Source organism: Periplaneta americana, chromosome 3, assembly GCF_040183065.1.
Source record: "Periplaneta americana isolate PAMFEO1 chromosome 3, P.americana_PAMFEO1_priV1, whole genome shotgun sequence".
In the NCBI taxonomy this organism is placed as follows: domain Eukaryota; kingdom Metazoa; phylum Arthropoda; class Insecta; order Blattodea; family Blattidae; genus Periplaneta; species Periplaneta americana.
The window spans coordinates 205,759,828-205,774,106 of record NC_091119.1 but is presented as its reverse complement, the minus strand read 5'-3'; the positions used below and the strand labels follow the sequence as shown (position 1 = coordinate 205,774,106).

At 35.1% G+C, this 14,279-nt stretch overlaps 1 protein-coding gene across 1 annotated transcript; it reads right to left on the bottom strand.

Annotated features, from left to right (window-relative positions):
• Positions 1-1,089: 1,089 nt before the first annotated feature.
• LOC138697172 (probable serine/threonine-protein kinase kinX) lies at positions 1,090-4,382 on the bottom strand. Its single transcript, XM_069822738.1, has 2 exons — positions 4,331-4,382; positions 1,090-2,557 (listed from the first exon to the last, which is right to left on the bottom strand). The coding sequence occupies exon 2, from the start codon at positions 1,910-1,912 to the stop codon at positions 1,217-1,219; it is 696 nt and encodes a 231-aa protein (XP_069678839.1). The 5' UTR covers positions 1,913-2,557; positions 4,331-4,382; the 3' UTR covers positions 1,090-1,216.
• Between the last annotated feature and the right edge of the window lie 9,897 nt (positions 4,383-14,279).

Below are 14,279 nucleotides of genomic sequence, written 5' to 3'. Positions count from 1 at the left end.
CAGGAAAGCTGACATCTCAACTCCATAAACAATACCTGGAGAAAGTAATAAAGGCATATGTGAAAGAGCAGCCATTTCTTCTAATTCTGGACTCATGGGAAGGGCAGGTAAATCTTTCTTTGTATGATGAAATATTTACAAATGAAGAAAATAAAGTAACGTGCAACCTTAAAGTGATTTCACCCAAATCTACTGGATTATGCCAGTCCTGCGATGTTTATCTTTTTAGACAGGTGAAGATTTTTATAAAATATTTGCAAAATAGCTCTTTCCTTTAACAAACTCGACGACAAATTGCTTCAAGGGAGGATGCCCTCAAATTCACTCCTTAATTCACTTTCAGTTGTCAGCTCCTATATTCAAAGCCATGTTGAAATATGCGTGGTATGCATAAAAATTAATAAACGAACGAGAAGTGTTTGTGAATGTGAAAGATGTTTGTTTCGCAGCAGAAGTGCGGAAAAATATGTGTGACTGTGGACAACCTTCTTTCATTTGCTGTACATGGTGCAGGAAATATGTATGTTTGTGTGTTTTATGATATCATAATGAAACGTGTACAAAATGAAGTGGAATAGAAACAGAACAGACACCAGTGACCTGCCTACGTGAGCAATATTTCCTTGTTTATCCTTTACAATACAATGTTAGTTAATTAGTAATTTGTGTAAAACATAACGAAGCGTTCAATACATTGAAAAATATGATATATGTAAATAGATTGCTGTGATCACACTATTAATGATTATTAAAAAAAAAAAATATAGGACCAGTTAAGATTCGAACTCAGGTTCCCTGAATAACAACTCAGTCCAATGTTTCCCTATTAGGCACCTAACGGAAGTATGTCACAAACAATAGCCAATATTTCCAAAACGAGGGGTCATTGGCCACCCATACCAGGTATGACTTTAAACAGTGTGTCTTGTACTTTCATCTCACACAATCTTATTCCATTCGGTGATACACAGAGTGTGTCCTCTCCTTGTAAGTGGTCTGAGCTACATTTGGTTTCACGTAAAATGAATTACGCAACCCTGGGTACCTGCAATGTAAACCAAATACGTATTGTTTACACCAAGTTGTCAAACTACTTCCTTTGTGCGCACTATGCACAAGAACTATAACTGCTGCAACTTCCCCAAAGCTTCTCCCTCTTACTCCAAGACCTACTCCATTTTCTCTTCCTCCATCACCTGCTCCTAAACTTCCTCCATCACCTCCCCTTCACTTCCTCTTCCTCCATCACCTCCTCCTCCATTTCCTCGTCCTCCAGAACTTCCTCCATCACTTCCTCTACCACCTGTTCCTGCACTTCCTCTTCCTCTATCACCTGCTCCTCCACTACTTCCTCTTCCTCCACCACTTCCTCTTCCTCCATCAGCTGCTCCTCCATTACCTCTTCCTCCAGAACTTCCTCCACCACTTCCTCTACCACCTGTTCCTGCACTTCCTCTTCCTCTATCACCTGCTCCTCCACTACTTCCTCTTCCTCCACCACTTCCTCTTCCTCCATCAGCTGCTCCTCCACTACCCCTTCCTCCAGAACTTCCTCCACCACTTCCTCTACCACCTGTTCCTCCACTTCCTCTTCCTCCATCACCTGCTCCTCCAGTACTTCCTCTTCCTCCACCACTTCCTCCTCCTCCATCAGCTGCTCCTCCAATTCCTCTTCCTCCAGAACTTCCTCCACCACTTCCTCTACCACCTGTTCCTGCACTTCCTCTTCCTCTACCACCTGCTCCTCCACTACTTCCTCTTCCTCCACCACTTCCTCCTCCGCTTCCCCTTCCTCCCCTTCGTGTTTGACTGTATCCCGTTCTTCCATTTCTAACTCTCTCACTGGCTTCCTCACCTCCTCCGCTTCCTCCACCGTTTCCACCTCCATTGCCTCTTCCACTCCCTCCCCCATTTCTCCCACCACCAAATAGCCAGCTAAAAAAGTTTCCGAAGCAGTTTTTGATTTCTTCCTTTTTGTTGTCGCCCGAGTCTAATGTCAAAGCTTGAGGTTTGTTCTTCGTGTTTTCCACCACCGCTAGTCCAACACTTCTAGTACTCATTCTTCTTTTATTTTCTCTTTTATTAACGTCACTGTTTGTTTCTCTGTAATGTCCTTCCTCTGCTTCATGCAAAACACTTTTCCTTAAAGATTGTGTGTCAGCATGTGACAAGCTTGATACCACGTGATCGTCTCTCAAATGATTTTGACGTTTTTCTATGAAATTCTGACCCTTCCTCGACGACTCGTTTAGTGCTGCATGCAAGGTGGAGTGCATAACGTGTGAATTCACATAGTTTAGCTTTTTCAATTCCTTGCCAACGGGCTCATGAACAATGGATCGTCTTGACAAACTTTTACCTCCAAGTGGTTGAATTGCATCTGTTTCTCCACTTCGTTCCAATTTGGGATGTTTTTCTGTCCATGTGGGAATGTCCAAATTATGCATGTCTTGGATATTGTCCTGGTGTTTGAAATTCTGGCCGTCAAGTTCAGATGATGCAGTCAGTACATTGTCAGGGTTTACAAGTTTGCTCCCTTCATTTGGTGACAGGGCTGCTGAAAGAAATGAACACACAATATTACATATAGGCTACATCATTGAGAGATAATTTGGAAATACATTTTAAAATTTGAATTAGTTTTTCAATTTATAACACTCTTGAATGATACCATTTAAGTTATTTATGTACAAAAAATCAATGTGAAATATCTGAACATTGCCATAGATGGTGTTGTGGAAGAGAAGGCTTGATGGCCTTAACTACACCAGAATAAATAAATAAATAAGTAAAGAAATAAATAGATAAATAAGTAAGCAAATAAGTACGTAAGTAAATAAGTAACTAAGTAGGTAAATAAATAAATAAATAAATAAGTAAATAATTAAATAAATAAGTAAATAAGTAAGTAAATAAATAAATAAGGTAGTAAATAAGTAAATAAATGAATAAATAGATAAATAAATCAGTAAGTAAATAAGTAAATAAATAAATAGATAAATAAATGAGTAAGTAAATAAGTAAGTAAATAAATAAGTAAATAAGTAAATAAATAAATGGATAAGTAAATAAGTAAATAAATAGATAAATAAGTAAGTAAGTAAATAAGTAAATAAATAAATAAATGAATGAAAATTTCAGGAGAATTTCGAGAACTCATACCAGCTGCATTATAAGAGAAGAAAAAGAATAAATTTTGAAACTTGAGTTCATTGGTCTCGAATTTGCATCCTACGTCTCAATATGATAACGAAGATTTATTCCTTGAAGACTAAGAAATGTTTCTTGAAAGTTGTTTTCTACATAACGTTATGAAGATGCTTCTTACACAGGAGAAATAAAATTAAATTGATCTGAGATTTCCATATTTTCTCCATACTATATAGAAATACATTTCTGAAGATTAGAGAGGAATAATGTTTTAAATGGTTATAATAATAATAATAATAATAATAATAATAATAATAATAATAATAATAATAATAATAATAATGATGATAATTTATTTAACCTGGCACAGTTAAGGCCATATGGCCTTCTCTAACACTCAAACAGGAATAAAACTGCGTTACAAAAAACACTACAAATTTACAAAGTACACTACAATTTTATATACAAAACTGAATAAGACAATAATATTAAAATGTGAACAACAAGTAAGTAGAAATCAGACATAACATATAACATACAGAAAGAAAAAAAAGCATAATAAAATGTGAACAGCAGGTCAAAATAAATGAGACATACAAAGTATAAAAAATAACACAATTATTGATAATAATAATAATAATAATAATAATAATAATAATAATAATAATAATAATAATAATAATAGTAATTAGTAATAAAATAGTGCAGTACAAAGCATACAATGAATACAATACTTTTAAGTACACATAGTAAGGAAAATTATGATTATATATAGCTCAACTTATCACATTATAGATATACCATTATCGGAAAATATGAAAACAAAATATAAAATAAGTTAAATATCACTAGAACATTAAAAAAAATGTGAATACGTGGAAACATGAATACAACACTTGTCATAATAGTAAGTTAGTTTGGCAACTCGTCATAAGATAATTTTCTAACTTGGTTTTGAAAGATTTCAATGTTCGGCAGCCCTTGACTTCAGGCGGCAGAGAGTTCCAGTGACGAGAGGTAGCAACAGTGAAAGATGAGGAATACAGAGATGATGTGTGAAGTGGAATTTCTAGCGTGTTATCGCTTTGTGATCGAGTATTAATATTATATTAAATTACACATTCTTATGAAATTTCATATAAGAACTTTTCCTCTAAAAGAGTAATTAACATATTCTTACCAGGAGTTGCGTTCACAAGATGAAATGCTAGAACAAAAGCGAAAGTCAGATATGTAACCATGGTACCCGTGATTTGTGCAGTTGAATCTTCAGCGTTACTACTACACAGGCTCTCCTGCAACCAATAGCATTATATCTACAAAGTCCGGCTGCGGAATTGTTGAAGCATCACTAATATCAAAAGTTACGTAAGTTTGTCCGATATCAACCACACATCGGAAGTACAAACGGATGATATCTAAACCGTCAAGGATTCGAGTATTTATGCAGAACAAGGACTGCTATTAAGAGTAGGGTCGTTTGTACCCTTGGATACTGGGATGTAAATATTGACTTCTTAAATCTGTTCATAAAATTGTTACTTCAATTTAAGCTAGGTAAAGAAATATACGTATAAAAAAATAAAATCAGCAGTAAAAAAGGTCGAATTTATCAGTGATAGGTTATCATATTTAACTTTGCTCTAGAGTATGCCATTAGGAAAGTCCAGGATAACAGAGAGGGTTTGGAATTGAACGGGTTACATCAGCTTCTTCTCTATGCGGATGACGTGAATATGTTAGGAGAAAATCCATAAACGATTAGGGAAAACACGAGAATTTTACTGGAAGCAAGTTTGGAAGTAAATCCCGAAAAAGACAAAGTATATGATTATGTCTCGTGACCAGAATATTGTACGAAATGGAAATATAAAAATTGGAAATTTATCTTTTGAAGAGGTGGAGAAGTTCAAATATCTTGGAGGAACAGTGACAAATATAAATGATACTCGGGAGGAAATTAAACACAGAATAAATATGGGAAATGCCTGTTATTATTCGGTTGAGAAACTTCTATCATCCATTAAGTACGAGAAAAATTCGTACCGGCACCGGGAATCGAACCCAGGACCTCTCAGCTGTGCGCGCTGAGTGCTCTCTAACCAACTGAGCTATGCCGGGACCCGATTCTCGACGCCGGCCGAACTCCTCTCGTAGTATCGTGTTACGGCCTTACTGCCTGCACTTGAGACGATACACGTCATATTGTACAGGAGCGCATATTACATGACTTTATGGCCATATTCAACAACAGTTTCTTTAAATTGTTAACATCATATATGTATCAAATATGATAGAACGCTTCAGACCGCCCAACTTCAAGATGAGCATGGAGATTGGTTCAATTATAATTCTCTTCTCCTCTGCCGACAATGTTTACGTCGCCTGTCAGACACTATGGGCGAAGTAAGGGATATTAGCTAGGCAAATGATTTCTAAACACATCATACGTAATAATATTCAACTATAGAACGAACGGAATACTATTAGTGGGGGAAATTTTGGAAATGTGGACACGACTTTGCAATGGAATTCACAAAACTTAACTCGAAATTATGTCCATGAGGAGTTTCTAAAATAGTTTGAATTGAACTATTCAAATATTGGGAATTGGATAAAACAGCATATTATTACACGTATAAATATCGTATCGTATTTCTGGTAATATGTATAGTTCATCTATATAAACGATACTCGGGAGGAAATTAAACGCAGAATAAATATGGGAAATGCGTGTTATTATTCGGTTGAGAAGCTTTTATAATCCAGTCTGCTGTCAAAAAATCTGAAAGTTAGAATTTATAAAACAGTTATATTACCGGTTGTTCTTTATGGTTGTGAAACTTGGACTCTCACTTTGAGAGAGGAACAGAGATTAAGGGTGTTTGAGAATAAGGTGCTTAGGAAAATATTTGGAGCTAAGAGGGATGAAGTTACAGGAGAATAGAGAAAGTTACACAACACAGAACTGCACGCATTGTTTTCTTCACCTGACATAATTAGGAACATTAAATCCAGACGTTTGAGATAGGCAGGACATGTAGCACGTATGGGCGAATCCAGAAATGCATATAGAGTGTTACTTGGAAGGCCGGAGGTAAAAGACTTTGGGGAGGCCGAGACGTAGATGGGAAGATAATATTGAAATGGATACGAGGGAGGTGGGATATGATGGTAGGAACTGGATTAATCTTGCTCGGGATAGGGACCAATGGCGGGCTTATGTGAGGGCGGCAATGAACCTCCGGGTTCCTTAAAAGCCAGTAAATATGTATAGTTAAAAAATTGAGCTCGAATTGGTAGATGAATATGACAAAACAGAAAAAATTTAAAATGCTAAGCCTACTGTATAAATATGAACAAACAGGAATTTATTTCTATATTTCAGTAATAAAGAAATCTATATACAAAAAAATATATGTATATATTAGAAGAATCAGAATAAAATATTTTAATACTACAAAAGTTGAAGTTATTTTATAAAAATATATTCATTTCAGATTAAAATCCAAACGATGTAATTTGATTAGAAACTTGCTTTAACAGATCTCTATTTCTGATCTGTAGTATAAAATGATACTTCTTTCTAATGTTACATCAATGCTGGATGGTCACATGATAGGAAACATTTTTTCAAATGTATTCATCAAGCATCTCAATTTTATTACAAACATAATTTAATGCACGACTTATTTGTGTGTTTTCTTTTATAGTCGGGAATAGTATCCCGTATCCATGACGTCATTTCCTATGTGTCGAGGACATGGTAATATTTTTACTAACATGTTCGTATATTGACAGGAAGTGAATTTGAATGAAGCGTAATTCTGATTGCAACTTTTTACAGCGCTTTGCTTTCCTTTTCTCTTATTTAAACTCTCTCGTGAAACCTCATTATATGTACTCCAATATTGCTTCTAAAATACCGTGAGTTTCTCTAAGTATAGAACATTGCTATAAGAAACCTATGTATAAAAAAATGAAGAAATAACTTAGTCGGTGGCCCATATTTAGAAATGATTTAGTTTGTAAAATAATAGAACATCAACTTTGACTTAGCAACCATAAATGACGTTCTCTTGTTTTATCAGTTTTCAGAGCCTGCTGATTTCTAAACATGGCCCACTGATAAACTTATTTATATTTATTTTTATTCTTGGTTCTTATGGGAATACTAAATCACTACGATCCCCACAAAACATACGGTATATCACTTCCATTTTTATGGGTAGAAATCAGTTGTCACAAAAAAATAATCCATGTTCGCCAATCTCGCGATCTTTGGCAAGGCACATCGCACATTAACTTCAGGGTCATTTCGCTAAGGTGAAAAAAATATTCCAATGACGAATGTTATTTTTTGTAGCAGTGCTCTGTTACACACACTATGACTCTCACGTACACGAGTCACAGATTCAAATTTTGCTAGCAAAAAAAAAAAAAAAAAAAACCCTCTTCTTTGAGTAGCCATCTTATGCACAATCCTTACTATGGAAAGAATATTATGGCATTATTTATCCTATTGATGGCCTTTGTTTTATTCTGAATATCAACTTCGGAGGAAGTAGGAGAGTTAAAATTGATTTGACACCTGTTTCATACAACCATTTATACGAGCTCAACGACAAATGCATATATAATCACAACTAGTGACTTGTGCAGCAAATGCTGCAAACTAATTTCATTATAAATTCAAATTAAAAATTTTTCAGATTTATTTTCCAGAAAGAATACCACATATTTTGAAAGATATTTTCTTCCATAATAATGAGACATACTCCAAGGAAGAGGTAACATTGAAAACAACCTATTAGCTCAATGAAGTGTAACTCTGTTAAAAATATATCTATAGGAATGTCACAAGAGGTCTGAGATTCGCCGATAAATCCAAGCTCGTGGATTTATTTGGGAAATCTCAGACCTCGAGTGACATTTATTAGGACTGTTTCGTGAATAAAATAAAAATGTAAACAATATATCTCTAAAATTCCCTCACAAAATGTTAATAATTGTATATTTATTAATATTTTATTTTAGTAGGTTATTTTACGACCCTTTATCAACATCTAGGTTATTTAGCGTCTGAATGATATGAAGGTGATAATGCCGGTGAAATGAGTCCGGGGTCCAACACCGAAAGTTACCCAGCATTTACTCATATATTGGGTTGAGGGAAAACCCCGGAAAAAGCCTCAACTAGGTAACTTGCCCCGACCGGGAATCGAACCCGGGCCACCTGGTTTCGCGGCCAGACGCGCTAACCGTTACTCCACAGGTGTGATGTCGAAATAGATGAATATCGATTACTACAATAAAGAAATTGAATGTTATTCAGTAATGCCAATTGCGAAAAGCGAAATACTGGTTTAAAAATGTTAATTACATGTACTGCGCTTTCTTCTTCTTCTTCTTCTTCTTCTTCTTCTTCTTATTATTATTATTATTATTATTATATATTTTTCCATCATCTGCTGTAATCATAATTTAATTTAAACCTTTTATAGTATAATTACATAATATTGAAATGGATTTGAAGGAGGTGGGATATGCTGATAGAGACTGGATTAATCTTGCTCAGGATAGGGACCAATGGCGGGCTTATGTGAGGGCGGCAGTGAACCTCCGGGTTCCTTAAAAGCCAGTACGCACGTATAGTATAATTACAAATAACTTGATTGATATATTAATTAAATGAACAATTGTTATGAAGTAGTGGTATTTTCTTCAGATACAATGGGCATGGAATTAGAAGATGAAAAAGTGGATGTGGAAGTAGGATTTCGCATTTTATTTAGTACAATGGATTCATGCTCATCGATTTACGTGGAAACAGTTGGCGACACTGACTAAACAAAAGAACAACCATGCGATAAATTGATAGTGATAAATCGAGCTGCAGAAAGTATCGCGAAGTATGACTGTGATTGGTTGGAATTCAAAATTGCATTACATTTCATTGGCCGAAAATGGAATGACGTCATATAAACGAAATAGTCAGTAGTAATGTCACGAGAGATCTGAGATCTGCCGATAAAACCAACTCGCTTCGCTCGTGGATTTATCTGGGAAATCTCAGACCTCGAGTGACATTTATTAGGACTATTTCGTGAATAAAATAAAAATTTAAATAACATATCCCTAAAATTCGATCACAAAATGTTAATAATTGTATATTAACGAATATTTAACCTATTCAGACATTGTCAAGTTGAAATACTCGTAGATGAATATCGATTATTGCAATAAAGAAATTCGATGTTATTATTCAGTAATGCCAATTGCGAAAAGCGAAATACAGGTTTAACAATGTTAATTACATGTACTGCACTTTTCTATTATTATTATAGCAAACACATTTTCATTATCTGCTGAAATCATAATTTAATTTAACAGTAACAGTGGGGACAGCTATATACCAATGCTTATGTATTCACAGCGAGACATGTTGCTACACAGTGAAGCCATCTCTGTATAGATAGGCCTAATTAAAACACGAATTTTATTACGCCATACGAAAGGCAGTCTGATCAAAGGCATTATTACTATGCAAGGTCTTTGAGTTTGATATGCGATGATGTTACATAAATTTGAACGTCTATTAATTGTTTAATTTCAATACAAATGTTATAGGCTACAATTTTATAGGTTACGTTACCTGTGGGAGCAGGATCAATGTCAGCTGTGCCTTGTTTCGACCGTTACTTACAATCAGTGCTACACGAAAGCATTTTTTATAGCTCGACAAACGCATTCTCGCTGTAGTGTGTAACGGAACTAAAGCTGCAGCTACACAGTTCAATATTCCTATTGCGTATGCGTGCAATCTGGGAAGAATAGAATCAAGTTTAAAAGGTACGTTCAATTAAGATGCGTAAGTACTTTGTGTCTACATGGTACGCTGTTTTGAACGTGGTCTTCACTACGTAAATATATTAATTAATATTAAATATCAATCTTGCATTCATTGCTTTAAAGTTGAAAGAAAAGTTTAACCGTGTAGTTGCATCTTAATGTATTCATGATCATCAATTTACGGGGAAACAGTTGGCGACAACGACTAAACAAAAGAACGACCATGCGATAAATTGATAGCAATAAATCTAGCTGCAGAAATTATCGCAAAATATGACTGTGATTGGTTGGAATTCAAAATTTCATTACACTTCATTGGCCGAAAATGGAATGACGTCATATAAACGAAATACTCTTTAAAAATCTCCCCTCTTAATGGCTTTTATGCCAAATGCTTTTTCTAGAACATATCCATCTTCAGTTCATTGAGTTTCAATGTGAGAACTCAAGTGACAATGTGAGGACGTATTAAAGATATTTTTTTATTAATCTGTCCTATAGAAGAATGTCTGTAATATTGACAATTAATATTTGAGGAGAAAAATTCGCTCCGGCGGGAAACATTGAAGGAGGAAGGTTCGGTCCGGTGCTGTGGATTGAATTCGGCGTAGCTCAGTGATCAGAGCGCTTGGTACGTAGAATCAAGGACCTGGGTTTGATCCCCGGCGCCGGAGCGAATTTTTCTCCTCAAAAATTAAATGTGAGGACGATCAGTGAGTTTTTCGTCTGGGAGTAAAGCAATAGCTATTTCATTGCAGATTGCAAGTGAGAATTAAGAAAATGTTAGGTTTTCCATGATTTCAAGGATCTTGGCACATCTATTTCATGTTTCGTGGTCTGCCTTGAAATTTAGAGGGCAGAATAACTATTTTTCCTGCTGAGAGATCTTGTTGAAGTAATCGGGAGACTACAAAATCTTTTGGGTCTCTTATTTGACCAGTAAATAATGCCTTTTTGTTTTTCGTTATTAATGGCAATCTTTGCGCTTATGACAGTACTGGTCTACATGCTAAATGTTGCTGGATTAACTTGTGTGAGTAATGAATGTATGAGAAACAGCAATCCGAAATGATACAAACTGAAGTAAAGTCATTCTAGCGAGCTCATTTTACTGGCATGGGGCAGAGTGTTGCAATTGTGAGCCATAAGAAAAGAGAAGAGAATCTATTGCTGAGATGCGGAAAATGAGGTAAATGCTATAGCAGAGTTGTAGAATCTTACATGCATCCTAAATAAAATTGTTCATCGTAAATCATTAGCTGTTTCAGTGTGTCATTCGTTGCTGGTTGCGAGAAATAAACCAACTCACCATGACAACAAGAAGTAAAAAGGTCAGCTATTTTGCCTACAACAAAATGATATGTTTGACAGCGTTCACAAATCTAATGGATTAAACCAAGGAACATGAAATTAATTTTGACATAGGCTACACGTATTTTGTTTCAGATTCAGTCAAGACTTACCTGTGATAAAGATTATGATTTAGGATCGGATTCCTATGTAATTAAATATAATTTTTGCGTCTGATAAAACACAATTAACAAAGTTAAAAATTCCGAACATCAAGTTTCAAGTTTAAAACCCGAATTTTATTTCACATAAATACGCATATTTTCCCAAAATATGTCTCAGGAATCTTCTATGCCACATCAATAAATTTAGGAATGCAGTTATATTGTCAGACTCCAAAGCAGCCATTCTCTCAATTGTCTCTAAACACACACCTTCATCTCAAACAGCAGAAATAACTAAAATGCTCTCTCAATTAATATCACTCAATAAAAGAATTGTATTCCAATGGATACCATCCCATTGTGGAATCCTGGGAAACGAGAATGCGGATGCTTTAGCAAAGAAGGGCAGCACTGCTACTTACAGACCTGTTACTAAATCTACGTATTACTCTGTGAAGATATTTATTAAATCTACATACTTAGACTTCAGCAAAAAAAATTTGATAACACAATCCTAAGGGAAAAAATGGAACTCTCTGCATCATAATCCACAGTTAATTCCCTATTTACCACGAAAATCTTCTGTAGCTGCATTTAGATTGGCAACAGGCCATGATTGTTTGGCCAAACACCTGCATCGAATTGGAATATATCAGTCCCCTAACTGCCCATTGTGCAACTCAAACCAAGAAATGGATTCGGAACACCTCAAAATCTGTGCTTCAGTGGCTGGTCATGATAATATCTTTCAAAAATATTGGAGTGCAAGAGGTCAAATGACTTTATTGTCAAACGCCTGGCATTAGAAAACAACAACATATTTTCACAAAAAATATGTAAATACATATTTTCAGGAAATCTATTATAAATACATAAATCTTGGAGTTTTTTTACTTAAATAATCTTTTTACAAGGATTTTGAGCATTTTAAAACTAAATCAATTGTATCACTCAGAAGTACGTTATTTTTTTTTAAGAATTCTTGGTTGCTTCGTGTTTCTAAGCGCTGTGTGGTGTATCCGTGATCCATTTTCGTAATAGTATCGCCTCAAGTTCTGAGAATTGCTAGCAGCATATAAGAATTATTATTAGAGAAAAAATGAACATGGACAAGGAGGAGAGATCTTGCAACACATTATTAGGAATGTTTATTGTTGCTGAAGATGATTTCATTCCACGCTTTGTTTGTGAAACACAACAGATAAGAGCTCGGGTATGAACATTATTTAATTTAAACAAATCTCTCGCCTCTCGCTCATGTCTATCAAGTAAGGCAATATATCTTGTGATTTCCTGTTATCGGGCTTCGTCAATCGATATCCTTCAAGATATACTGAAAGATGGTTGTTTAAAAAACGATTTTACTTTCCTATTAGCAAATCTAAGCGTTTTGTCTGACTCCATGAAAAAACTCGAAACATCCAAAAACCTGTTGTCTGAAACAGGAAGGTGCGTGCCGTGAAAATTAAACTAGACTCGCTACCAGTTACAGAAGCACAATTACTAAGGGACAAATTCCAGAATGTGTTTGGGAAAAACAGTGGATATAAAAAAATGAGTAAAGTTGCTCAAGTATTGGAGGGTGTGCCTGTAGGTGAAATTGACGGTGTTTGTGTTTGTGACATTCCTCTCTTTAAATATGCACGTCTGACGCCCTGTGATGTGGAAAGATCGTTTTCACAGTATAAGTCGTTGTTCAGAGATAATCGGCATGCATTTGTGATGGAGAATTTGGAGATGACCTTTGTTGTTCACTGCAATTCTCGGCCAACTACTAGCACTCAAGTGTGGTTAGTGAGTACCTAGTATTTTTTTTTCCAAGCTAATTAAGGTATTTTGTCATATTTAAAATAAATTATATATTTTTATTTTTAGCAAATGTTTTCATACTTTTTACGACATAAAAAATAAATATATTTAAGTTTTTAGCACATAAAAATCCGCTCCCTAATTATGATTTATTCCATAAAGTTTCGCTCGTTCGAGCATCTTTAGGTCTTAAATATATTATATGAGAATAAATTCTTACGGGAGAGAAATTCTAAGAAGGCTCCTCGCTTAGCTTTGATTCCAGTTTAAAATAATCAGTTCAGATAACGTTTCATTGGCTTTAAAGTTCATTATTGAGAAGGCCTGTGACAAGTTGGAGGAGGAAAGTTTCAGTCACTGGTAGGTATGGTTTCAGGGAAGGCGTCACTAATTGAATTAACATTCAAATAACATCTGTAGCAGGAGAAGTACTGATGGAATTGATTTTGATGGGTACAGAGTGTGGCCAAGAAATGATGAGATATTTGGCTGTGTAGGATTTGCATCAGACTTTTTCTTTAAGCCAAGATAATAACTGCAGCCCTTTAGATTTTCCGAGTGTGCTACTCCACAGTTAAACGGTTTCTCTAGGTTTAGCGCATTCAAAAAAGTTATGATTTTGAGTACACTTCACGGTAAAAGTTTTTAGTGTCACCATAACGCTGACATCTTATAGGCTACACTGAGGGATGTTTCGGGGTTTTCGACGATATTCTACTCTGATGAGAACATGATGAATTTGTTTCATATGAAAAATCTTCTTACCTGGTTCATTGTTGTCAAAGTCCACTGTGCAGAGAGACATAGATTGTCTGTCTCTATAGACAAGCCTGGTAACTTTAATAACAGGGTGGGTGGGTGGGTGGGTAAATAAATAATTAAATAATTAATAAATAAGTTACTAAATGAATAGGTAACTTTAAATGAAGGCAAAAATGGAGCATACGGACGACAACTTCAGTGTCAATGATAACTTCTCTTCTGAAAATTTATAATTCAGTCAATTTCTGATCA